At 45.7% G+C, this 26,015-nt stretch overlaps 2 protein-coding genes across 2 annotated transcripts in view; one reads left to right on the forward strand and one right to left on the reverse strand.

Moving 5' to 3' along the window:
- The window catches only part of KIF25 (kinesin family member 25), a 40,860-nt gene extending 37,602 nt beyond the window's left edge, over positions 1 to 3,258 (forward strand). Inside the window, exons 14-15 of the mRNA XM_058802300.1 lie at positions 1,549 to 1,704; positions 2,877 to 3,258. Of these exons, the coding sequence (XP_058658283.1) occupies positions 1,549 to 1,704; positions 2,877 to 3,034 (314 nt within the window). The 3' untranslated portion in view covers positions 3,035 to 3,258. The remainder of the gene's footprint in view (positions 1 to 1,548; positions 1,705 to 2,876) is intronic.
- A 10,604-nt stretch (positions 3,259 to 13,862) lies between these two features.
- Positions 13,863 to 26,015, reverse strand: part of FRMD1 (FERM domain containing 1) — a 41,019-nt gene continuing 28,866 nt past the window's right edge. Inside the window, exons 7-14 of the mRNA XM_058801751.1 lie at positions 24,473 to 24,628; positions 22,118 to 22,183; positions 21,841 to 21,909; positions 21,478 to 21,652; positions 20,256 to 20,591; positions 19,987 to 20,115; positions 19,146 to 19,225; positions 13,863 to 17,137 (exon numbers count right to left, since the gene is read on the reverse strand). Of these exons, the coding sequence (XP_058657734.1) occupies positions 16,850 to 17,137; positions 19,146 to 19,225; positions 19,987 to 20,115; positions 20,256 to 20,591; positions 21,478 to 21,652; positions 21,841 to 21,909; positions 22,118 to 22,183; positions 24,473 to 24,628 (1,299 nt within the window). The 3' untranslated portion in view covers positions 13,863 to 16,849. The remainder of the gene's footprint in view (positions 17,138 to 19,145; positions 19,226 to 19,986; positions 20,116 to 20,255; positions 20,592 to 21,477; positions 21,653 to 21,840; positions 21,910 to 22,117; positions 22,184 to 24,472; positions 24,629 to 26,015) is intronic.

The following is a 26,015-nucleotide window of genomic DNA, read 5'->3' on the forward strand; positions in this document are numbered from 1 at the left end:
TTAGATGAATTAGTTAGTGGCAGACTGACCTCTGCCATCAGATGTGCTAGTGGACATATTGCTGAAAGTCAGGGCAGTGTTAACTCATAATTGTTTTAAAATGTGGGCAAGTCTAAGTGAGCAGCAGTACCCCAAGCTTCTCACACATGTCAGCACCCAGCCCTGTTGGCTCTACAGCTGGCCTGGGTAATTTGTAGCCTTTACAATCCAATTAGTCCCTTTTTAGCAAACTGTGTTTCACTTTGAGAACTCAGCTAAATGCTTTATCAAAGTTCATCTAACCAAATGCAGATAATCAGTAGTTTAAACATGTAACCCCTCCCCTATTTGCAGTTTTCTTCTTTAGGGGGATAACTGTTATCCCAGGAGTCCACTTTTCCTTGATATACAAGCAGCCTGAGGATGGCTGCTATATATAATGACCCCAGTAAAATTACCTGGAGATTCATCCCGTCTTGGATTGTTATCCACCCTTTGGCAGGGTCTTCCAAACTGTTTTGCTGTGTCTCTGACAACTGGAGACTCTACCACTCCAACCTCATCCTCTCCCACAGTCACAATTCTACAGCTCTCCCTGTCCAGACTCCTGGGGTTTTTGCTACTACTGTACTTTTCCACATTTCCTTCTTGAGCTCCCCTTTGCTGGAAAATGCTGGCCTAAGGGGAAAACAAGATCTCTAGCCACTCTCTGTACCTGTCTAGAGATAGGAGAGTAGGCAGTAGAGGAAGCTGTTGGCCTCATCTGATCCCACTGTCATCAGCTCTGCCTGATGTGGATCATGTGCTCTGGGTAAGAAGTGACTGAGGGTGTATCTGTACCTCATCCACTATCCTCAAGAAAGCTTGAATTTGAATAATATGATGCTAAATGCTAACAGCAAATTTCTTGTCCCCAAATGGCAATGGTAAGGACAGCAGGAATTAATTACTCTTAACTGCACCCTCATCCAGACTGATCAAAAAGTTGAGCTTGCAGCACCTCTTTGAATTGGTGCAATGTGTTGCATAGACCAAACCTTTATTGTGTTGTTCAGGGGCAGCATAGCTACGTACAACCATGCTGGGTGGGTGGTAGAAGGGCACCTTCTACCACTTCCTTTATCCATTTCCTTACAGCAAATCATGCCATAAAACATCACTCCACAGGCTTTGGTGAACCCAAACACTTCACACTTGTGACTGCTGTACAGTTTTCTTGCTGCAGCTTGTGCCATCAGTGTCTTGTCTCTTATTTCCAAAGGGATACAGATGGGCCAGCTAAGTATTATAAAAAATGGTGGAACAAAACAGGCTTCTCTTTGGGGCCATTGTGGACTCGTCTTTTCAAAAGCAGTGTTGTCTGATCTAAAGGTGTTCCTGCTTTCTTGGTTCCTTGTTCTTAATACATATAGAGCAAAAAATGCATTGTACACCTGCAGAGATCAACTTATCCATGAGATGCTTTGGACCATCTGTAGACATTGAATCTTCTCTAACCTCTCCTTCACATTTACAGTTTTGAGGCAGATTTGCTTAGTGTTCCCAGTGCCTTTTTGTCCACTGTACCAGGTATGTCTGGAGTGACAGGGGCAGCACTGAGAGAGACCTCCTTCATCAACCGCAGCCTGTCCGCCCTGGCCGACGTTCTGGGAGCGATAGCAGAGCAGCGAGCTCACGTCCCGTACCGCAACAGCAAACTTACACACCTGCTGCAGGACTCCGTAGGTGAGGCATTATTCTGACTCTTCAACAATACAGATTTCTTCTCCTGCTTTTTCCTCTCCTTTGCTGTGTAAAACCAGAAGATGATCTTATACTCCTTGCTTGAATGTGCCCTCTATTTCAAAGACTCTGGCTCAGGTGAGTGTGAGTACACAGTGACAGTTTTGAACTCCTGAATCAGGCTAAACCGTGCCGTTTCCAAAGCTCAGTTGAAGAACAATATCTCAATAGGATCATGTAAAGGGTAAAAATTGCATTTCACCAGTGTTTCATGTCAGATACAGTTTAACTTTTAAACTTCAATCTTTGTTACTACAGGGTATAATCACCTGCTTGCACATTCCTTAACATTGTGCCCTGTAGCAGCAAGACAAAGGAAAAAGACAAGTCACTGGCACTGTGCTACAATTTCCTTTTGTGTTGGGGTCACTTCCTCTTCTTTAGCTCCTCATCAATGCAGAAGCAGTTTCAAAGCAAGTGTTATGCCTGCAGTGATGTTAGATTTGTGTCCGTATGTGTAATACATTAGTCCATTTTTCTTCAGCCAGAAAATATTAGCCCCTATGCTTTTAATCTCCAGTTCAAGGCATTGACAGTGAATGAGATAACAGTTCTTCAGAGTTTCTGAAATACTATTACTTTTTTGCTTAAGCTTTGATTTTCACTTAGTACTGGAGTCCCTACTGTGAGAAGGGAAAGCCAAAAAGAGAAGTGAGAGCTATGTTGTACAGGCACTCAGCCTGATTTTAACTAAGTCTGTTGTATGACTTTGGTGAAGTGTTGAAAATGGCCATTTCTGCCTTTGTTTAACCATTGTCTATAAACTTCAAGTCTGTTTTGTTTAATTGTCACACAAGCCATTTTGCCATTACCCCAAATTTACAAATATTTGACAGAACTTAAGTAAGTGTCCAGAGCCATAACATACATGATGATTAAGTAATGAAGCTAATAGGGGAAAAAATCTACATTACAAATTGTGAAACATTTTGGGGCAAATATATTGTTGGATATAGACTCCCCATGAAGGAGCTGTCTGTTTCAACAGCCCTTTTCAAAAGCAGTCTTCTGCTTCATGAAAGCAACAGTAACCTGTGTATCAGTATGGTAATAATGTATAATTTACTGAAAATAATGAGGTAAATAAGTATGTTTTGTCTTTCCCCTGCTTTTAGGAGGTGATGCTAAACTGTTGGTGATGCTGTGCATCTCTCCTGGCCAAAAGTACTTAACAGAATCAATGCAGTCTCTGGGATTTGGAACTCGTGCTCGGCAAGTTCAGAGAGGACAAGTCAAGAAAAAAAATTTCTCAGTGCCGAGTAAAGGAAAATAAAAACCTAAGACTCCTGTGGATTAAAGTATCATTAATGAGTTCCTCAGACTGAAATGTATATTGTTGTCCTTAAGCCATTCTTTTAGATATCAACTGCCAGATAAAATAAACAATCTTCAACATGGCATTAGTAAGCAATAAACCTGCTAATGATGTTCTTGCTCCAAAGATAATAGCAAGTATTGACAACAGCTACCCACCATGGTGGAATGGTAGAGAAATAAACTGGGCTTTAAGACATAGCTTTGGTGATGTGTTTCTTTAATTCTACTTGCCCTAAATCAACAGGACCCTGATTTAGGGTGGTTTGCTTCTGACAGGCCAAGGGTGCATTCTGTCTTCTCAGTAGAAGTCAGGAGTTTAAATATCATTCCAGTGCTTCATAGCAGCAAGTGAAATATGTCCTCTGTGTATTAAAATGAGACACATCAGTTTTTGACTGCTCTACTATCCAGCATGGATGGGCTCATTCCTAATGCACTAGCAACAGGTATGAGTGTAAAGGAGCCCATGAGCTGTACTGAATGGCGCTTTGTTCTCTGGTTTTAGGTAGGAAATAATGGCATTACTGAGATGGAGAAAAATAAGTAGGCTATATCTGTTATCCCTCTGGAATGTGGCTTAGAAAGCAAATGAGGGATTACACAACTTTTTGAAAACACACAAGTTAAATAGTTGGAATGAGTCCCAGCTCTGCTGAGTTCATTAAACCCACAGCTTTGCCTGTTTGGGGGGTGTTTTTGCTTCATGAATGCTGAGAGGCCCTGAACTACAGATCCTAATGGGACCCAACTTGTACAACTGTTGTAGTAATCTGGCCTATTGTTTCACTTGCGTTTCTGAAGCAAGTTAAACACATCACAACATTGATGCTGTGCCTTCAGATTAAAAGAGGATAACCACACAAATAAAACACCAAACACCAGCTTGTGATATGCTGTTTGTCACCTGCAAGAGGCTTTCACCCTTTTACACCAATGGTGAGACAACATCATGCAAGGTTTGTGAATGAAGGGACACTGGGAGAAGTTTCAAGAAGTTTAAGCAATGTTAGAGGTGAGAAGTAGATCCAAAGTGAACACATGGGATCAAGCAACATCTGATGTGTTCTGTGCACTAAATTATTGCTCAGCAGAGGCCTCAAGAGCCACTCTTAATTTTTTTTCCACCAGCAATTACTCTGCCACTAGACTGGGAGAGAGGTCATTGTTAGGTCACTGCAAGAAGGCTTAAATTGCAGTGGCCTGCCCCAAAAGCTGGAGTTTATAGTACTCCAAGTCACTTAACCTTCACAAGCACAAATATTTATCCAGAGATTATGTAGCATACTATTATTGGAATTTCACCCATGAATATATAACAGCTGCTGTGTTGCTTGCAGTGCTCTAGTGCTCAGAACACAAGTATCGAACCAGAGAGCTGCAATAACACTTGCTTTCCTAAATAATGTCATGAGGGTAAAAAAAAGCCTTAACTTTACCTGATTCCAGCACTAACAGAGGGGTAGAAAACAAATCTGGTCACAGGAGTTTAGGAAGCTGAGTGGTCAGTAAAACAATCTCAGGTGAAAGTGTCAGAGCAAGGAATGTCAGCCTGGTAAACAAAATGCAGGAGCAGCTTCAAGCTCACCTTAGTCTCTGGACAGCTGGGTTACTAAAGCAGCCTGGATTACAGCTCAAAGACAGGTTAAGTAACAAGGGCTAATTCCACCAGTAGTTAAAAGTAAGTCCAAGTATTTTAAGGATTTGACATTTTTAAGTGTTACAGAGAAGCAGAACTTGCCGTGAGCTGTTCTTTCTTTTCTTTTTCTGAAAAACTGCCCTTCAAAACTTTGGATTTATTTATAATCTTTGTTGTAGGAGAAAAGCAGCAGTACTTATTATTGAAGCAGAGAAACAAACCCCTCAAATACGAGCAAAAAGGTTAAGTTTCTACATCAACATTAACTCTGCCAAACTGAGAGTCTGCAGCATTCCCTACTCCTGTTTTCCTTGTCAGCATAGCATATCGCTCACTGTTTGACCTGCACTACAGAGTGTACAGGATATGCAGGGCAGCAGGGTTAACATTTTGTTCTAACAACTTTCAGGTTTGGAATTTCCTGGGTTATAGAGATGTGATTGCTCAATCCCAGTGTCAGAAAGGAAGAAGGGTAAAAGTTGTAAGGGTGAAATGGCTTTACTCACATGTCTAAGCTGAATTGCCTTCTGTCCCAAGAGTCACTCAGGCCTGCCAAAGGAGGATATTCAGACATGTAACTTATGTCTTGGGGAGCAAGCATGTGCAAGGCCCTGTACTTCTTTGCTGTCATTTTTCAGTACTTAGATATTTCATGCTTTGAAATTACATCTGTTTTAGAAAAGCAGATGTGACAGATATTCATAGAGCTGACCTCGAGGTTTCCCTCATTGACTACAGCCTATCCTGATAAACCAGTCCTCAATGTCTTGGCACTGTCAAGCTGAAACACACATACCAACACTGGGAGAAAGAAAGAAAAGTAATGTTTGAAAGAATTCTGAAATATTGAGATAGAAGGGCATAAGCACCAGGGAAAAGGTGGTTGTTCTTAAGAATGCCCATGTAGTCTACATGCTAAAACAGCTTTGCTCTCTTCAAGGGCAGGAGCACAACCAAATGAGAGTAAAAACAACATAAACCAGGAGGAGATCCTTTCAGTGAAGTCTGTGATTGCATAATGCAGCATTCAGCTGGAGTCTTGGGGCACTCTCAACCCTGCTTCCGACAAGTCCCTGGGTCACTGTCTCAGAGTGCTGCTCAGTACAGAGGGGTGCTGTTTTCCATCCATGATCCACATGCCTTGGTGGCAGTCAACATGTTAACCTTCCACTGCTGGGCTCTCATTCTCCTCCCCTGGGCCCCAGCTTTCTCTTGTTTAATTTCCCTCGGTTCTTACCGATGTCACACTTCACACTGTCCCCTGGCTGGCCCTGGGACATAGGCACACATCCACATGATGCTGCAAGGCACCACAAACCCCAGCCACCCACGGGATTGGCCTTCGGGAGCTCCTCTTGAATTTACACAGCTCCCTGTAGAGGAGCTGAGCAGGTAATATCAGCGACAGTATCCAGAAACCTCCAACCCTTCCTCAAAGAGCCTGCCCACTGCAGAAGCCACAGCAAACACAAGAGAATTTGCTCTTGTGAATACTTTTGGTACTCAGCATCCTGGTTTAGTGTCCAGGAGGCCAAGGAGCCAACAGTGTGAAGCCCAACCAGCACAGCACCTGCCTGGGAGGCTCAGGGTCCCACAGTCATGCAGATGTACCCCAGAGCACCTTATTTAAAAGTGGAAGCAGCTTCCACACTCCTAACCCATAGGCCAAGCATCCTCCCAAACAGCAGAAACTTTGGATTCAGTTCAAAGACAAATCTCTGAGCTCCTGTCTCTCCCAGTACATGTGGATGCTCTGGTTTCAAGGTCATTTAGCAGATCTGGAGATGGAGCAAGGAAAATGGGACTCCACCAGAGCAATCCCCAAGGCCTAATAGCAGCAAGTGCTTGTCTAAGGTAATATACAGAGATATGTGTACACGTAAACCTACACAAAGTTAGCAGAAATCTAGACTTACCTAGAATCACACAATGACCTTTAAAGTACAAGTCCAAAATTTGGCCCAAAAGTAGTTTGGCGCCCACTTCTCTGTGGATTTATCATTACAGACTGAATTTATCAGCTGAGGTTGGTGGTTGGCCTTGCAGCCAAAGGAAAGGGATTAACAGGACAGATCCACTTTCAGCAGTAACTCTGCCTGCCTAGTCTATCAATGGAGTCCAGACAAAGGGTTTAGAGCACCAGCTCTCAGTTTACCACAACCAGGGAAACTGAGTGCTCAAGCACTTAATCTTGAAGAACACACAACTGCTGTGGAGGATTTCCAGTTACATTTTTCAGCCTTGTACCCTGCTGTGCCTGCCCAGCTCTGCATTGCTGGTTCACATACCTTTCAGCCTTTGCAAATCTGCCCCCAGCTCCCTTGCAGCAGCCAGCTTTCTGAACAGGGCAAGGCTGCATGGAATGAGGCAGAGCAGATCACATAGCACGGGACCAGGTCTCCACCAGCTCCCTCTGAAGATGTTTTACTTGGCACCTGCAAGACGCAGCTTTGTGCAGGGCAGTTCACCATATTTAGCTTTGAGTGCTAAACCCACACTGCACTCTGCACCCCCTCCAGACAAGCCCTTAATCTTCCTCATCACTTAGGAACACTCTTATCAGCAGAGCCCAAAAAAGCACTGTGATCCACCATTGCTTAAGAGAGTTGCATATCATCATGGGATTAAAACAAACCAGTAATCAAACCAGACAAGCCTTTAGCCCACTCTTAAACAAAACCTTGACCTATGCTGACGTTTGAAAATTATATATTTAATTTCCACGTGTGGCTTTGTGTTTTGGCAGCAGCCACACCACAAAGAGAGCCTGCTTTTAGCCACGCTAGAAAAACCATAATCAGCATTGGAAGGTTCACAAAAATTTGTTATTAAATTGCTGATTCTATTTTATGAAGCACTTTTCCAAACCCTTGCAAAATGTGAGGAACAGGCAGAATGAAGCGGTTGCTGGAAAAGGCTCCTGGCTCTTGCTGAGAAGAAACAGTTGCAAGCTGATGGGCTTGCAAGTCCCTCCCAGCCAGAAGCATCAGCATCTGATCATGGAGGAGCAAACAGGCCCAGAGTGCAGGGATGCCAAAGGTTCCACAGCCTTTCACAAAACCAACTTGGCAGTTTAACAAGGACATTAACCATAGCCCCAGCCACATATCATATAATGGAGGGCACAGGGGGATATAATTGAAGGACACAAGAGAGAGGAAACATTGCCCACAACTATTTTTACCCTCTTGTACACCCACTTTTATCAAATCAAGTTTTGTCTTGCAATGCATCTTCCCCTTTTTATTTTGTTTATTTTTAAGAAATCTAAGATTAAATTTGAGCCTTCTTGAATTCATGCACATATCTCATGAGATTAGCACATCTTGTCCACAGATTTTCAGGCCTAAAGTTGCACCTCTGCTCATTTCCCTGGGGAACCTCAGTTAAGTCAAATTATCACCCCCTTCTTCTCCCAGTTCTCCTTGTTTCATTTTTGCAAGTATCTCCTCCGTCATGTATTCCCTCTTACTCTTTCTGTTACATGAAACTGCTATCCTGCCTGGGATGAGTCAGTGCTCAGTGTTCACTTAAAAGCACCACCAGGAGTGCTTTTCCTTTTCATTTTCCTCTGGACTTTACTAATGACTTCTGTCCCTCTTCTACATAAAACAAGACAAAACAAATAAACCAAAGGCACCACCAACAAAAGAGCCCCACCCCACTACTATAAAAAGTTTTGGAAGCCACACCAGAAGCTTTGAAGATCCAAGAGACAGAAGATGATAGCTCCTCCCTCACTTCAGATGTCTGGGTTTTTTGTAGCATGAGCCTCCTCCACCTCCTTGTGAGCACGCACACATACACAGAGACTTTGCCCACCACTGTCTCTGAGCTGTTGTTTTAAATTATACAAGCTTCAGGGAAAACACACATTTCAGAAATGGGAGCATTCTGAAGGGCAAAAAAACTTTGCAGGCCCAGCTGCATGTCATGAGCTCAGGTCCTGTGGCATACAGACAAAAGGCAGAAGAACTGGTGAATAACAAAATTGTTAAAATGTGCAGTTGCATGGGCACATGGAGCAGAGGACAATAAGCAAGCTACCTGCACAGTCCCTGGAAGGATCCTGGTAAAGAAATCTTCCCAAGTTCCACAGCAGGGAAGTGCAACACAGGTACTGCTCCTGATCCTCACATCACCAGGACTGCACCCAGTCTGGTTGTGGACCTTGTATGAGCTTAGAAGTAACTACAGGTATTACCTCAAGCCATATTCAGGCCAACAGAGCAGCTGCTCTCTCCACTCATATTTCTCCATCCACCTCCTCATACCGGACGTGAGTACTCCTCCTGTGTCTCTCCTGAAGAGAGCCCTGAACTGCCATGGCATGGTGAGGTGGTCCCTCTGCAGAACATCCCTGCTGAGCCAGGAAGGGGCAGTGCCACTGAGGATGCCTCTGCCTGTTTGCAGGCAAGTCTGGTACTGCACAAGGCAGGAACAACTGCCTTTGCCCAGGACATGGTTTTGGAGAGACCAGCCAAGCACAGAGGATCCCAACGCCCCCAAATGCTCTGGGAGAGCCAGAGAAGGTTACACACTACAAGGCCAGGCAAGGACAGCACACAGGAGTCCTGTAGCCAGGTGTGCTCTGGGCCACACAATGTTACAGTTACATGGTGGTGCAGTGATGGGAAGCTTGAAGGCAAGGCAACCTCACCATAGAGACAAGAAAGTAAAAGTTCCAGCCTCAAAAAGGCCAGGGAGTTTTGGACACCGTGTACTTCCCAAAAGGAGTGAAAAGGAAACATGGAAAATGCCACAGAGTCCTGAAGGAGCTCTGATAAAGTAATGGCAGGCACAAGATAGTGGAGATGCTGTGACACTGACTCATACAAATGTTGACTCACTGAAGTCCCGAAAACAACCCTGGCAGATCAGATTTCATTGGCACTTAGCACCACGCAGCTGAGGTCCCATCCTCATTGCTGAGATTTTGCCAGATCCTGGCCAGAGTCTCAGCTTAGGCACCTGCTTTCGACAGAGCAGGTCTGAGAGCCCCCTAAAGAAGGGCTCCAGTGTCTCCCACCCACTCTCACCAAGCGGCACTGCCACCAGGTCAGTCCCTGCAGGTGTCCCACTGCTACATCCTGCTGTCCTCTTCACCCAGCTGCTCATGCTGCCAGGCCTTTGTGGCCCACATCCAGACAGGGCTGCTCCCAGTTTGCTCAGCAATCACAGCACAAGTGCCCTGAGAGAGGACACTGTTGGACAATTGACATGTTTGAGGCCAAGGTCCTCTGCAGCCCAAAAGACCAGGACTGCAGAGCTGCTCTCACACGAGAATCCCAAGCTCCAGGAAACACAAGAGCCACAAAAGGGCAATCAGGAGTAAAACAGGCCCTGGCCTAATGATGCAGTGAGCACAGAAGGCCTATCAAGGTCCTGCCAACTTACTGCTGCCCTCACCCATGCCATTGCTGCCTGTAGTCCTTGCAAGTTATTCCTTACACCACCACATCCCAGGGAAGAGTCAGCAGTTTCACCATTAGGAAACACCAGATAGGAGGAAGGTAGAAACAGTTTGCAGGACACATCCCAGCAACTAATATGGCTCTTAGAGTGAACAACATTTGGAAAAGACTAGGAAGCAAACAAGCCCTACCCCATTACCCCAGCAAGTCTCTCCTTACTTCTCTCCTGGGCAGCTCATCCACAGGACCACAACTATGGAGCCTTCTGGTCACTTCTCCCAGAGCTTCTGCTGAGCCCTTCTCTCTTACTTGGCTGTTTGCCTCAGAAAGACAGCTGATTTCCTGTGCCTTGACTGCCTTCCTCTGGAGCACCCTCCTCCTGGACCTGCTACCAGCTGCAGCAAGTTAAATGCCTGAGCCACTAGGAACACTCTGTGGTCCCTGCTGTCAGGTGTAGGAGTGGCTTAGAAATGCCAGAAACCACTTCATGCTCCTCCACACCTGGGATGTCACCTCTTCATTGTCCCTGCTGTCACCATGCCTTGTGGGGAATCTCTGTTTTAACCATTCATCCTGAAATGGGAAGAAATTGTACTTGGAGCTTTGTAGGCACCTGCTTAGAGTCAGAGAGGCAGCTCTGAGTTAAAGATGGCCTCGATGAAGCAGGGCCAGAGTGGTGGCACTAGCAGTCTGAGGCAGCAGCTTTGAGGAGTCTCTAAAGTTTGTTAAACTTAAAGATACTGGGTTGTCCAAAAGCTCAGCTGTGTCCTTGGGAAAAAGAAGTCTGTAAGAGCTCCTATCTGCCTCTTTTTCCTGAAAACAAGTTAAAGTTGATGTTATGGCAGAGGAGCTCTCCCTAAGTTTGCCTAAGCTGCCTTATGTTTTTCAGTAGTAATGCTGAAAATTTTGGAGCTCAAGTGAGTTTGTGCTGAAGCAGACTGAAAAGCAATGGTTTGTACCCTCTCTGTTATTTGCAGAGCATGTGTTAAGCAAAGTCATACCCAGCTGCTCCCACAGCAAACCCTGCTGCTCATCCCACTGCAGGATGTGGCTATAGCTGAATGCCAGCCAGGCTGGGCTGGGACAGGCTGGGGGCACAGCTGCTCCAGGGGAGCTGTCCCCACTCCAGTCTCAAGGCATTGTGTAAGTGTGGGCTTGGATCTGGATGTTCCAAAACATACCTGTACTCAAGGCTCTCTATTGCCCTTCTGGCATGGGCCCCTTAAGCACTCCTATTGCCAAATTTTCCCATCAGCCAGGTATGATGCAAAGCTTTCCTTGTTTTCCTTCTTACAAGCTGTAAGACTTATGCAGAAGCATGATTCAGGGACCATGTGTGACACAGAAGGCGCAGAGCTGGCTCAGCACACACACACCTCCATGCTGTCCCAGCTACAGCATCTCAGCGTGCAGCTCCTGGGCCCCTGGGACTTCTCATCCCATTAAACACGTCTGCCTTTTTTAAACCAACTTGACAGAGGGAGGGAAGGTTCTCAACTTGTATCAGCGTTTCACGGCTAAATTATGCCCGGCTAAGGGTGACCAGAGGCGAAAGGGCATCAGCTTTCTCTCCAGTGCAGTTCGGGTACACATCCCTCCTTGCAGGAGCTGGACCCCCGAAACCTGGAACCGCTCCACAGGATTTTTGTGCGGCATTCAGTGAGGAATGGCCACCGCTGACTTTGGGCTCTGCTCACTCAAGTACCGATCACCCTGGGCTGCACTGTCCCGGGGAAGACGGTCAGCCTGGACCCCGCAGAATGCTGACAGAAGCTGCCCGAGGGGAATCGGCACCACTTGCCCGGAGCCCCCGGCCCCGGCCCGGCCCTGAGGCCGCCGCGCTCCTTGGGCGCCCCCGCGCGGCCCGGCCCGGCCCTGCCTCACAGCCCGGCCCTGCCTCACAGCCCGGCCCTGCCTCACAGCCCGGCCCTGCCTCACAGCCCGGCCCTGCCTCACAGCCCGGCCCTGCCTCACAGCCCGGCCCTGCCTCACACCCCGGCCCTGCCTCACAGCCCGGCCCTGCCTCACACCCCGGCCCTGCCTCTCACCCCGGCCCTGCCTCTCACCCCGGCCCTGCCGCACACCCCGGCCCTGCCTCTCACCCCGGCCCGGCCCTGCCTCACACTCCGGCCCTGCCGCACACCCCAACCCGGCGGCCGCCGCGCTGGCTCTTGATGCGCCATGGATGGCGTGTCGCTGCCGCCACGGGCCGGGCCAGAGGACACGATGGGTCCCTTCCTCCTCCTCAAGCCACAGCTGGTGGGCGTCCAGGAGAGACATGAAGGCAGGAGCCAGGCCTTGGGCACCACGAGCCCAGGAATACGCTCTAAGAAAGGGGAGGCGTCATAGCGGAGGCTCCGAGGTGGAGGCAGAGCAGACGAGGGTGGGGATGAGGGAAGAGAGCTGCCACGAGAAGCCTGGGCAAAGTAACTAGGAGCCACCCGACCCAGACAGAGGAAGCACCTTGCCGAGGAACAAGGAGCTACAGCTTTACAATGAGAGGCTTTAGGACCAGTTCTTGCTCAAAAATGTTCAGACTTTTAAAATACAGTATCAGCCTCCAGTGACTCAGAATTTGGTGCCAAGAAATCCATTGAAGAACTGCTCTCCGCTCACCCACAACACCTGGCTTGTTTTACCCATCAGCTTTAGCACACACCTTGAGGCCTTACCTCCATGCAGCTCCCACAGGTGGCATGCCTCAAAACAGATGCAGTGCAGTAACCACATTGTCCCCATCTCACACTGCAGCACTTGACTGAACCCACACAGGATTTGCTGGTACCACGAGAAGCCCCACCTTCTGAGACAGACTCCTTGGCCAGCAGGACTCCACCCTAGAGGGCAAGAGAGTGCTATTACTTGCCAAACAACAAAATAAAGAGAAGTGACCATGTCCTTCAAATTTGGGTGACCTGATGTCGATCTGCTACTTAGTTTTATCTCCATACAAAGCTCCATGTGCAATTAAATCACCCTCTCTCAGGATCCCCAAGCCAAAGTTGGATGAGTTTCCAAAGTCCTTGAAAATTTGTGTACTGGAAACATAGCAAGTACTGGACAAAAATATGAAGTACAAGAAAGGATATATTAAGATTAGAGGCAATACTACCCTACCAAAGTACATAAAAAGTAATTTTTTTCCAGAGAAAAGGTAAAAAAAAAAAACAAACCACATTTATAAGAGGCTCTCAGTGAGCAAGCTTCTTCAAGAAGACATCCAGATAGCTCTGCAGCACTCCTTCATAGATTTATGACCCAAGGAAAGAAACCTTTCCTTTATCCATGCCAGACTCCAGGCCAGCAGGTTAGGTGACTTTGGTGGAGTGCTCTTCAGCAGCGCTTTGCATCCTGTGGGCTGGCAGCTGTCCTTGGATGCAGCCCCTGGAGGATGCTGACAGGATCTCTGTACCTCCTTGGTTTCTTGACTAACCACCAGGAGCAGCTTAACTTGTCTCTTCAGTCAGATTCAGCCCCCCTGAGTGTCCTGCTGACTCCAACCTGCTCAGCTGTGTTCTTAATACCTGACAAAGACCCTCTGGCACTGTGCTAGTGAGAATAGCAAGGAGGAACAGGACTTGTTGACTGCAATGCCTCTGGGTTTGTCATCACAAGCTGAGCTTGTATGGATTAGTCTGGCAGCAAATTAATTTCCACAACCCATCTCAAATGGAAAAAACAGTCTTCCTTGGACACAAAAATAGCCACACAGTTACCTTTTTTCTATCCATTCTTTATTACAGGTGTATATATAATTATTTATGTTTTATTTTAAACAAGAAAATCCTTTCATGGAAAGGAGAAACTTTTACCATTAAAATAGAGTGATTATAACACGAGTATTTTACAAATATGTACAAATATTGGCAGCTAGTTTCTAACATCAGCTGATAAATGCTTACACACTAACATCTACCAAACTATCAAACCCAAAAATATGAGATCTTCTAAATCCAAACAAAAAATAAATGTATTACTAGCAGAAACAGGTGTGTTTTGTTGGTTTTTTTTAATATGAATACAAAAGTTGCATAATAGATATTCACAGTGCTCATAAGATACGGATTCATTCTCAGTCTATACACAAAGTGTCTGGTCTCCCCTTCATATGCATATGTCACTTACAGTACTGGAGGGAGGTGCACAGACCACAGAGAGAAGACAGTCAGACCTGCAAAGTTTGCCTTCCCTACCAGCCATGAATAAATACAAGAACTCCTCAGGAATGTACAAGGCAGTGGATGCTCATGCAAGAGTCAGTTACGCTGTTTTCAGGCATTGGTGCATTTTGTAACCAGCAGCAGCAGGATTACAGGATTGCAGTGCTTCACCAAATCCTTTGGATGCCTGCTAACTGCAAAACCAGCACAGTGAGCTGCCTGGTGGCAATAAACACTTCTGTGATGTGGTTAGGCTGCAGCAGATAAGGATGTGATTGTCTTTGAGAGAAGTGTGCACATGCTGCACACACATTTTATGACCCTTTTCCAAACGACTATACCCACTGAATTTTGACCTTTTTTCCTGTTAACAACCATTCCCAGAACCACAAGTAACTTTACATCTACATGGGTGGGAGAGCAACAGGTTAGTGGGGCCCTCACTCCAGACCTCCCTCATGTTTTGCATGGACAGGCACTGCTGCAGTAAGAGCCATCCCTCCAGCTCTGTGGTAGCTGCAAGAGCAAGGCTCCTGCATTGCTGCAAGGCTGCTGCCTGCTGTACAGCCACTGGCCTCCTAGATCCTGGCCATGCCCATGCCCTGTGGCTTATGGCCAAACAGGACCCAGGTAACAGGGAGTGACTGACAGAGGGAGGCTTGGCTGGACTGTTCAAGAGCAGCCAACTAGATTTCCTTTACCCATTCAGATCCATTTAGAAGAATTTTTTTTGGATGCAGTAAACATACCTCAAGTACTTTGCAAAGGCATTTTGGCTTTGCTTGGAACAAAGGAAAAGAGGCTGCAGTGAACACACAGCTCCTAATTGTTCATTACAACAAGGAAAAACAGTGTGATCAAAGAGGGCACAGTCAATTAAGTCGTGGCTACAGTACACACAGCCTGGGTTTGGTGCTGGATTCATCTCAGAGGATGTAGAGCAGCTGGTCCCACTTCAGTGAGTGCAGATGCACTTGCATGGCCTGCCTCTACATGGCATTCACACACAAGTAGCAAGATGATGGACTTCAAGGATTTGCTATTTAATGACTTATGGGAATGCAATTTACCAGACAACTACTGAGCTTGCATGCCCACCATCAACACAGCAGCTCAAACCTTCCTTGTCATAGGCTGGCTTCCTTTCTTTTCTGAATAAGGCTATCTTTAGCTTTTGATGACCAACATTGCACAACACACACTTCCCCAGCCAGCAGAACAGTATTCCTTCCCTTCTAGTTTGCCAGAACACACCTAGATGGCTGTCCAAAGCTGGGCACAAAGCTGGGCCTTCAAGTACAAGCTTCCCAATGCTGGCAATTGATGAAGGGAGGAAACCAAACACATATTCATTTGCATGTAACAAGGTAGCAGGATGTTTTCCACACCAAATGCTTGAATGAAACAGCATAATTATGATTATTTCCCTTGTGAGAGCCAGTACAGCCAGATCCACCACTCTCAAGATCACCAAAACAAGTACCCTTGGTCTGGCACGCAAACACCCTACACCTGCACCACCATCAGCCCTGCAGCACCACACACACATATTTGCATGACCTATCCATGACTAAGTAGGACACAGTCACTCTGTCTGTCCTTGCAAAGTGCCTTTCTCCAATTTTACTTGCCTCCTAAGCAGAAGGGAAAAAAAAATCTAAGGAACAGATTTATTAAAAACAAATAAAAGAACAGCATTAAAGTATGAATCAATGTAAGGGGTGATCATGCCTGGACAAATTCTCCAGTCACACTCCTCTCTTCCAAAGCCTGTCAATTAATGCTCTTGCCCTCTATACTCTCAGAAGCAGCCAAGTCATTTGCTTTATCTCCTCCCTATCTCCCCAAGGATATAATGCCAGTCTGCATCACAGCAGTGGTAGACACCTGACAGTCAGCTCCATTTGTTGCCATTAAAAAAAAAAAAAAAAGACCACACATTGTATTTGGCTGGATGCTTACAACAAAATAACAACAACAAAAGAAGAAGAAACTCCTGGCAGAGCAGGTCTTGTTCCCAGGGCAGTGAATAAGCAACTTGTGTTCATTACAACTGAAACAGGCCAGACACTTCCATACACAGTCCTCCAAATGTGCTTAGAGTATATCCTGGCCTGACAGCTGTTGGTAATGTTGCAGCAGCACAAACTGAAGACAAACTATCTGTACACTAAAATTAAGAGACATGGACCACAACAGAAAGGCAGGAACATGACAAACTTTAAATTTCTGATTAATCCATATTGACAAAGTTTGCTTTACTAGCTCAGTGTCAGTTTTGGTCCACTGTTTTTTGGTTTTTATGTTGATTGTGTGCCTTCCAAGGGTGCAGGCCACTTCCACTTTCTGCTCAGATAGACACTACCAATGCCAGTGTTAAGTGCTACACTCCAGTTGATCTGCCCTGTAGCCAGCTCTGCAGAAGTGATGCCACTTACTGATACAGAGCTGAATAACAAAGCTGCTCACCATCTGCAAGAACCAGAGTGACATCACACGTGTTAATGAGGTATATATTGCCATGATGAGCTGTTTCCTGGTATGGAAGAGCTCCAATCTCATTACACCACAAACTCCTCTGGGAGCTGGTCCTCTCCCAGAAGATCCAAGGAGAGGCAGTTCATGGATCGCTTCCCGTAAAGGGCAGACTTGGTTTTGCAGTCCGCTGTGGAGTAGACGCAGCCGTAGACAGACAGCTTGTCCTCGAGGCTGCAGCCGAAGGTGTAGCTGTGGGACGTGTCTGAAGACAGCGTGGCACTTAGCGACGGGTGCCGGCGCTTGTACAGGCGGATGTCATCCAAACTCTGGCTGTGCTGCTCCATGCAGCTCCAGCTTTTGGGCGATCTGACCTGCCAGTTCAGCATGAATAAAAACAAAGAGCTCAGACACAGCCTAAGGATTCTGGCTAGGCATGCCAGAAGTTTCTCAGAGTTGTTCTTCCCCACTTTCAAAAGAGCCCCACCACCCTTCTGAAGGATGTTGGCTTAAACAAGGAGCTGTGAACAATTCAGAAACTACAAGTGCATTAAGCTGCCATGCTATGTTGAGATGGATCCTGATCTGTCTGCCCTGTGTCCTCAAGTGTCCAGTACAATGGATGAAACACTTGACAGATACTGACACCTGAATGACCTCACACTTCTTGGCAGACCCAAGTAGTTGTCCTCAAATGGATGAAGTGCCCTTAACAAAAAACTACCCCAAGTGCTCGAACACATTAAGTCTAATGAGCTGAAAGGAAGGTTCAGAAGGCAACCATGCAAACTAATGGGTTACAGTGTCCAGTAATTGCCACAAACAGTTTCATCTACATAGCACTGTTCCATAAAGAGTAGCAACAAATCAGCAGTAACTCCCAGAGGCACCATCTCCCTACACAAGCCTCTGTGAAGGAGTTATTGACCATTTGAGAGTATTTCCAGCTTCAACACTTGTATTTTTTTCTTGCTCTGCCTCTTTAATAATCACCTGTTAAATGCTAATATTAAGGCCAATTTCAAGAATATAATTTTGAAACCAAGACACTTCTGTTGGCACTACAAAATCTTACTCCCAGTATAATTTCACTCACTGCCATGGGAGAGGAATTAAAAAACTACCCCGAGGAAATCCTGTTCTGGCTCAGCTGTACTCCCAGAAACACAAATTTGTCGCACTGTCTGGTCAATGCTAATGAAACCCTGCAGGATTTAGTTACATGGCCTTGTAAGGAATATTTTGATAGTTTTCTAAGGAGCCACCAAGTATGTGATGCAATAAAGTGGCAGCCAGGTCTTTGCAATCATATAGACACTCCTAACAGTCCTGTATAAAACAGATGTCTCATGATCATTTAACAGTGTAACATGATAACAGCAGTAACTAAAAACATTACAGCTTTAAGCAAGATGCCCACTTCCAGCCATGAGCTCTTAAGTCTTCCACTCCAATAGAGGAATAAATTCATTATGATTTGTACTCTATGGTCCTTAGCTGTATGGTCTTTAGCTTCTGTTCAAATCTCCTACAGCACTTTATGGACTATTTGGCTGATAAATGAAAATTTCTTATCATTTTTGACTGAGTCCAGAAAGAAACATGGAAAATTAAAAACCAAGTCCTAAGAAGTGACTAAAAACCTTGCTAAGAGTTTTAGAATTCTCTCAGCAGATAAGGTAATTTTGGATTAAGAGAGGGAAGAAAGGGTAGAGGTGCTTTTTTGGGATTTTTGTTTTGTTTGGTTGGGTTTTTTCAAAAACCACATCTTTACCCCAGTGAGTACAGCAATACTTTGAAAAGAAGTCTTAAAAAGCCATTTTAATGAGCTTCTTCCAAATATATCTTCTTCTCTGACGTACTTTACCATATATAGTTTCCCTTTCTCAAGTGTTTGGTGAAAAGAAAATCTTGACAACAAAGACTTCCCTACACACAGACTATAATCACACAAATGATATAACAACTAGAGCTTAAGCATCTGGTTTTGCTCTGATGTAAGCTACTTCTGGCTTCAAGATGATCAAGTTTGCAACTCACATCCAAACTGCATAGATGGTTTTTGCTCTGTATTGCACCAAAAATTTTGATGTGGTTGATCTTCCATGTCTCATCCAGAAGACTAAGGTAGATATAATAACTGGTTTGCATGATCTCCCTGCTGATTGCTCCAAACCTTTCTACACTATTCTGACCCCAAATGCTGCTCTTATCCTATTCCTGAGAGCAGTAGCTGACCAGCAGCTGGTTTTGATTACACCATGTAAAAATCAGTCAAATCCAAACTAATCCATGTGTCCTGATTTACAGCCGTCTCCATTACACTGGACCTCGGTTCAATGCCCACACACAGACCTTCCTGCTGAGCAACCTCTCCCTTACCTGGTGAAGGGATTCCACACTTTGGCCTCTCATTTTGATTAGTGTGACTTGCACCACAGACAGAGATTCCTGATTTACAGCTGGAAAGGAGAAGCATGAAGTGAAAAGCATTGCAAGTTTGAGGTTTTGTGGGCAATAGAAAAGGGAAGTTGTTCTCACAGGCCACATTCAAACAGTGACAAACAGTGTCCTCTTAAGACAAATATACATCATTAAGCCCCCTCAATGCTCCAGGAGTTTTGCTCCCAAGTACTCATTTTTGGCCCTGAAGATCAACATTTGAAAACTTTCAAGTAAACAGTTTCTTGCCAACTTGTCCCATTTTTTTACCCTTCTTGCTTTCCTATAAAGCTATATATATATATATAAAGCTTCCTATAAAGGCTGTATATATTAAGGCCAGACAGCTCCTGCATAACCCTGTTGCCTAGCATCCCCTGTATCACAAGCCACAAAACTTTACTTAAGAATTCCTGTGACCATCCCGTTATTCTGTGGTTGAGCCCCTTGGCTGTTTTGTGGCATACAAGATATTAAAGCATATTCCTTCCCTACATAAAGTTTACCTCAGTTATCTTTTTGTCATTAACTGCATATAAGCTTGGCACATTTAGAGATGGGAGACTTTGAGGAGCACAGAGGAGAGCAGCACTGTACATACAATACAAAAGGATGGCCTGTAAATTCTAGATGAGCTGCCTGCAAATCCTGTTGCAGTAGGGCAGTAAGTAGCACTGGCAGCTGTTTAGAAGGAGATTGGAATTCTTGTAGATCCCTCAGATCATGCCTGTTGCTAGATCCTTAAAGAACAGCATTGAGCAGCAGCAGAAAGCCATCTCACCTTGGCAGCTAGCAGCATCTAGAGGCAGGGATTCAACAGATTCTCCCACAGTGGCCTCCTCTAACTGGTCTCCCTCTAAAGGCTCATCTACAGGCATTTCCTCTGGCTCATCTACTGCCAGCTCAAGCTCTAGGAGGAAGAGAGCAGCAGGAGAATGGTTAGCATTACACTTGTGCTCCAAGCTGCTGTACAGTCTCTTACTCCCTGCTCTCCTGCAGCAGAAGACAAAAGTTGGCTTAGAAGTTGCTCCACACGTCCAAATTCTTTACCATCATCCTGCGCGTCATCCTCAGCCCGCTCTTTGCTGCCACTGTCAATGCCAGAGCTCCCGTAGCTGATGGTTGAGCTGCAGGATTGCTCTTTCCTGTGCACGCGGTCAATGCCGAAGGGCTCATCCACCGACATCTCCACGGACACGCGGTGCCGGGAGTCAGCCTCGATGCCCGAGGTGTGGGAGCTGCCGTGGCTCCCGGTGGACTGGCGCGACAGGCGGTTATCCCTGCGGCTGCCCCCGCTGCTCCCGCTGCCACGGGAGTTCTTGTCACATGGGTCCAGATCCATGTCCAGAGTGTCACTGATGTAGGACTCCCGGTAGCGCTTCTTCTCTGAGGGAGAAACCAGCGAGAACTTTAAGAAAGGGTAACAAAATATATTCAGGAAGTTCTGTTGGCATCAGCCAACAGCTAAGAAACAACCGCTGCAGCTACTGAACAAATACAGGGACAGCTTTGTATTTTGTTTGCTCAACAGATGGATGCTCAGGTGGTTGTAAAAGAATTACTCATACTCGCAGTAAACCCAGGATCTCCTAAATTAGAACAGGCAGGTAGAGGCAGTTATGATACAGAAAACAGTAGGTTTCAGAGTGAAGGTCAATAACAATAAAGCAAAACAAAAGCAAACAAAAAAAGGGAATTACTTAGTGAAATTTGGTGCTCAATCTTTAAATCCGATGCTCTGATTGGTTCTTGAAATACCCACCACTACGTGAAGTCAGCTAAGAACAAGATTTCTGTGGCTGGTATTTAGTAATGATTTATTATTGCTCCCATGGCATGTATGTGCTAAGGGTGGTTGAGAAATCTGTGTGACACTAACAGACACAAAACAACCAAGGGCTTTTTGCCCACAGGCACTTGATCAGTCAGCCTTTCTACAAGTGACTGGCACGTGCCACTGGTTGCACCCACACTGCTCAAGGCCACTGCTGTAACCCCACTGAAGGGAAAGACAGAAACCACTTGAGAGGAGATATCCCTCTACTGCTCTCACACAAACATTCTTCCTGATCACAGTCAACAATGTGGGAGCCACAATTACTTCTTAGGAATGGACTTGAAAGGTACCTAACACCTCTGCTTCTATCACTGGCTCCCCAATAAGGCAGAAACACCATTAATTAGATGAGAGTAGGCACCATGAAACAACAGAAGAGACTAACACACTGTACTCTTCCTCTTACTAAACTCACTAGGGTGTTCCCTAACATACCTTCATCCTCCTCCAGTTTTTGGATCTGCTTCAAAACTGGCTGAATATTCAGAAAGAGCCGGTGGCTGTTGCTGAGTAGCTGCAGTAAATGGCGTGACCTGAAGGGGCAACCCGTGTAGTAAACCAGTTTCCGTGCAGAGGGCAAACCATCTGGCTGGATTTCAAATTTTTTCCCCTGCACAAAGAGGAGAGATGCCAAAGAGATGAGCAGGAGCACGTTTTCAGCCACACAGCTACCAGAGATAGCTGTGGTCTCGTGCGTGCAAGTGACAGGACGTGACGCAGCAGCACAGGCAGGCCGACAGTTTTGCCACATCCAGGCTGGCAGCCACTGGCAGATGGCCTCCATTCCCTCATACTCACCAGGAAGGCCAGCTTCCCAATGTGTGACCAGGGAAAGTCGTAGAGGAGCTGGCGAACGTGATTCACCTCCTGCAACACATCAAACCCACAGTGACACAGGGACTGGCAGGAACAGGGTGGAATCAGCGATGTGCAAAGAATTTGCAAACAACCAAGAATTTGAGATATGTGGAGCCTGGGGTTTGCAGGGGAGGCAGAGGAGCCACGGTGAGGGGGGAGGACAGGGAACTGGGCAGAGTTAATGCTACACCAGAAGGCTTTCACAGCAGTCTGTTACCTGATAGATGTGCATTCCTCTCAGGGTCAGGCCCAGGATAACTGTCGGTCGATCCTCCTTCTTATCCTAAAAGAACAGAAGAGTCAAAGGTTAATCTACAAAGACCACGCTCTTGTTCTGGCACCTACTGCAGGAGAGGTAGCAGGACTCCTCATCACACAGATGCCATCAGCTCATTTGGTTTTTATTATGTTTGTAAAGTGCACCTTGCCTTGTTGACCCCTGAAATACCTACACCTAAAATCCCTTCATGCTGGGAGCTCAGGCATTTCACCAGCATATGTCCTAGCTGTCCTGGACAGGGAATCCTGTAGCTTTAGTGATTTGAGAATATGGACAATTACTGTTCTCAGGAGTACCTTGTAACCTCTCTTATAACCACGTGCTGTCTCTGCTGTCCCCATGAACATGCACCACTCTTGCTCTCCAGGTGACAGAGAGCCCAAAACAGAAGGGGAACCCATTTCCCTCTCCTTGCCACAGCACTGCTGTTCCCATCCAGGGATTTGCTAGATCTTAGGTAGCGTTTGGCTGGAGGGGAGCTAATCGATGCCCAATTATTAGGACTTTCATTCTAACATTCTATCCTGGTGTTGGGAGTAGGTGGTTTTACATGAGTTTTATTACCTGGGTTGAAATACTGTCTTTTAACTCCTGCTGCATCTTGGTATGACATACTTGGTCTCTATTCATATTTTTTTGCTTGAAGACCAAAAACATCATAAGCTAGTTCTTTCAGCCTCTCCTAACACAACAGAGTTAGGGAGTGGAATGCATGCTTTTTTTTTTTTTTATTACGAAGAAAAGGAGAAAGAAAATTTGGAGGTAAAAATGTATGGGCTCACAAAGCTCAAACTTTATGTCACAACTCATCTTTATTCATGTCTCTCCTCATCTGGCTTACAAGATACAAGCCTTATGCCATCACATTACCCCACCCTTTATCCCTGGTACCATCCCTGTCTTCAGCTCAAAGTAAGAAATATTAAGAAATAATAAGAAATATTTTCTGCCTCCTAAGGACAAAGAGCTTCGTAAATCAGTATTGGTCTGAATGAGAGATAGGGGGTGTGTTGTGTTTTCCTTAGCTCCCAACCTCAGTAGAAGCCACCTTAAGATGAAAGTGACTGCTTTTGAAATCTCAGGGCAACCAACCCACCAACACCTCTGCACTTGGCTCAGGCAATCGGTGACCCAAGCATCACCTAAGGAGGAGCATCTCTCACCACAAAATGAGGTAACTGTGTCACACAGCAGGAATAAGACTCTATTAAGAATCAAATGACACATGGAAGAGTACATGGTGCCTAAATTCCAAGTCAACAAGGAATTTAAATATTAAGAGCAAGCAATTTCACAGTCTTGATGCTTTTGGATATAAAATGTATCATGTCCTGCCTGCTGGACTTCTTATGGCATTCAAGTGTAACTAACTCTCTGCATGACTGCATGACTGCATCACTAACAGCACTAACAGCATTAAGAATAAAAAAACAGAGAACAGAAGAAAGGTAGGCAAGCATCTTTGGTTTGCAAACAACTAAGCCTGGACTACTGATCAAAACTTATTTTCTCTAGAAAATGCATGTTTCTTCAGTAACTAGAGCTGTTAGATACGTTCAGAGGACATGTATACTTCTCAGATATAATTGCCACTGAGCACAAAAACCCAAAAAGTTTAATTATGAGTCTGACAGAGGAGTGTATCTCCATTTGGAAAAAAAACCCAAGCCATTCCTAATTGCATAGGCAGGTTTCACTCACCTAAGTGGAATAGAAAACTTCTCATTTCTAGATCTAAGCACTCAGCATGTGAAAATGAAGCATCTTCTGTTTAAGCAGGTTTGGGTAAAGAGTCTAACAAGCAACAGTGTAGGAATCCAAAACTGCCAAGAAAAGCATATAGCTGAAAAAACACCAACGCTCTGGCAGGGTTGGAGAATGAATGGGATACGAAAGTTAGAATGACTCAGTGTCACCTTCAGTTGTTACACGACATTTGTGTGAAAGCTGGCTGACCTCTTGTCATAATTTCAATGAACTACAATGGGGAAAAAAGCAGCTTCATTGATTTCCCTGGTGCAATTCTACTGACAGGCAGGAGCAAATATGAAGTTTTGCCATTCCTGTGGCCAGTTTCTTGGCTGAGGAACACAACTAAATTCCAGCTACATCTGTACATTGGTGACGGATTTGTTTGTGGGGACAGCCCTCATTTGGCTGAGCATTTTAGATTTGTTTGGCCTCTCTGAATCAGAGGCAACTGTCCCTCAAACAAACAGAAGGAGAAAAATGCCATGGTGCACTCAATTAATGATGGGAGAAAAGTTCAAAATAAGAAGCTCTTTGTTTAACCTTCTGCAGCCTGTAGAAGTGGACGGGCACATCTTCCAGCAGGCAGGACTCCTTAATGAACTTCAGCACCGCTTCCTTAGCGCTCAGCCCTTGCTGTTCCCGGTGCATCTCTGGGGCATGTCTCAAGATGTAGTCGCTCCCCCTCTTTGCAATTATCTAAACCGCAAAGAAAACAAACAGGTCAGCAACTCTTCAGCAATCCCCATGAGAGGCAGCTGTGATCAACAGCAAAGCAGTGGCTGGAGGTGGAGGAGGTTCATATATTCCCTCAAGATGTTGGTCTGTGTTTGCCTCTGCCTCCCTGGAGGATAAGCATTTAAAGCAGCCCAGATGACACTGATGTCTCCAAACAGATCCTAGTGGCAAAACTGTAACAGACTAAGACTACAGAGGTTTTGTCAGCTCTTTTCACTTTTAAGTATTGGAATTAGTTTTCCTAACTCTTGGCATCCATAAATGTTTATGGGCAGATAACAAATACGCCTCTGCATGCCAGCACAATCAGCAGCAACATCTCTGAAGAGGCAGAAATACTAGGTTTTCCTTTTAAGAGCAGAAACTACACATTAGGCTTACTTAGCATTTCCATTCTCAAAGGGTGGATAACACTATCTCAAGGTATTTTTTATCTATTAGGAGTGGCTGGCAGGCACGTGGCTTCACTAAGCAGTAGGAAAAACCTGCCCTGGGCCTTTTGCTCCTGCCCTGCAAGTGCCCAGTTCCCACATTTACCCACATGCCCTCTCCATACAAGGCTACTGGGCAGCTCAGCCCTCTCCCATACTCAGCTGGTTCCTTTCAGGCTGTGAGTGGCAGTGACAGGTAAGAGGGATGATTGGCTGAATTCACTTCCCAACATCCCCCATCACCAGGAGCATTTAAAACTAGATTGCACCAGGTACCTGAGAACATCCTGCCAGAAACAACCTGTCCTAGCTCAAACCAACCAGACCCCATCACCACCCAGTTCCCACTTACATTTAATATTAAAGCCCTTGCTTACTCTGTTTGCTAACACCTCTGCATGCCCTGCCAGATTGGTTGCCCTCCCACGAGGAAGGCTGCCCTTGGTGGAGGACAATATTGATGCCATCAGCTGTGCAGTGTCAGCAGAAAGAGATGTGCCAGCTCCACAGTTCAAAGCTGGGTGGGTCAGCCCAGGGCAGCAGTGCCTCTCCTCATTGGCACGAGACTTGGGCAGCCCTTGGCCAAATGATATGAAGCACGTGTTGAAGGAAGTGATTGTGTTGGAGGAGGAGATTACTCACTATCTCCCCAGGGGCAGGGAGAGAAGCGTCCCCATGCCTGCCAGATTTTGCTGTTTGTAATGATGTAATAAATCACCCACATACTTGCTTGGGGTTGTGGCTCAGTGCAGGTGAGCAACAGTCTGTGATAAGCCCTTTAGCTGCCTCAGAAACAGCACAGAAGAGCCACCATTTCCAGCCCTTTGTTAGCTACCTCCTGACAGGCACCCAGTAACAAGGAATGGCATGGGATGAGGGCCTGTTGTCTGGGAGAAAGGCACAATGCTGCACAGTAA

Source organism: Ammospiza caudacuta, chromosome 3, assembly GCF_027887145.1.
Source record: "Ammospiza caudacuta isolate bAmmCau1 chromosome 3, bAmmCau1.pri, whole genome shotgun sequence".
Classification (NCBI taxonomy): domain Eukaryota; kingdom Metazoa; phylum Chordata; class Aves; order Passeriformes; family Passerellidae; genus Ammospiza; species Ammospiza caudacuta.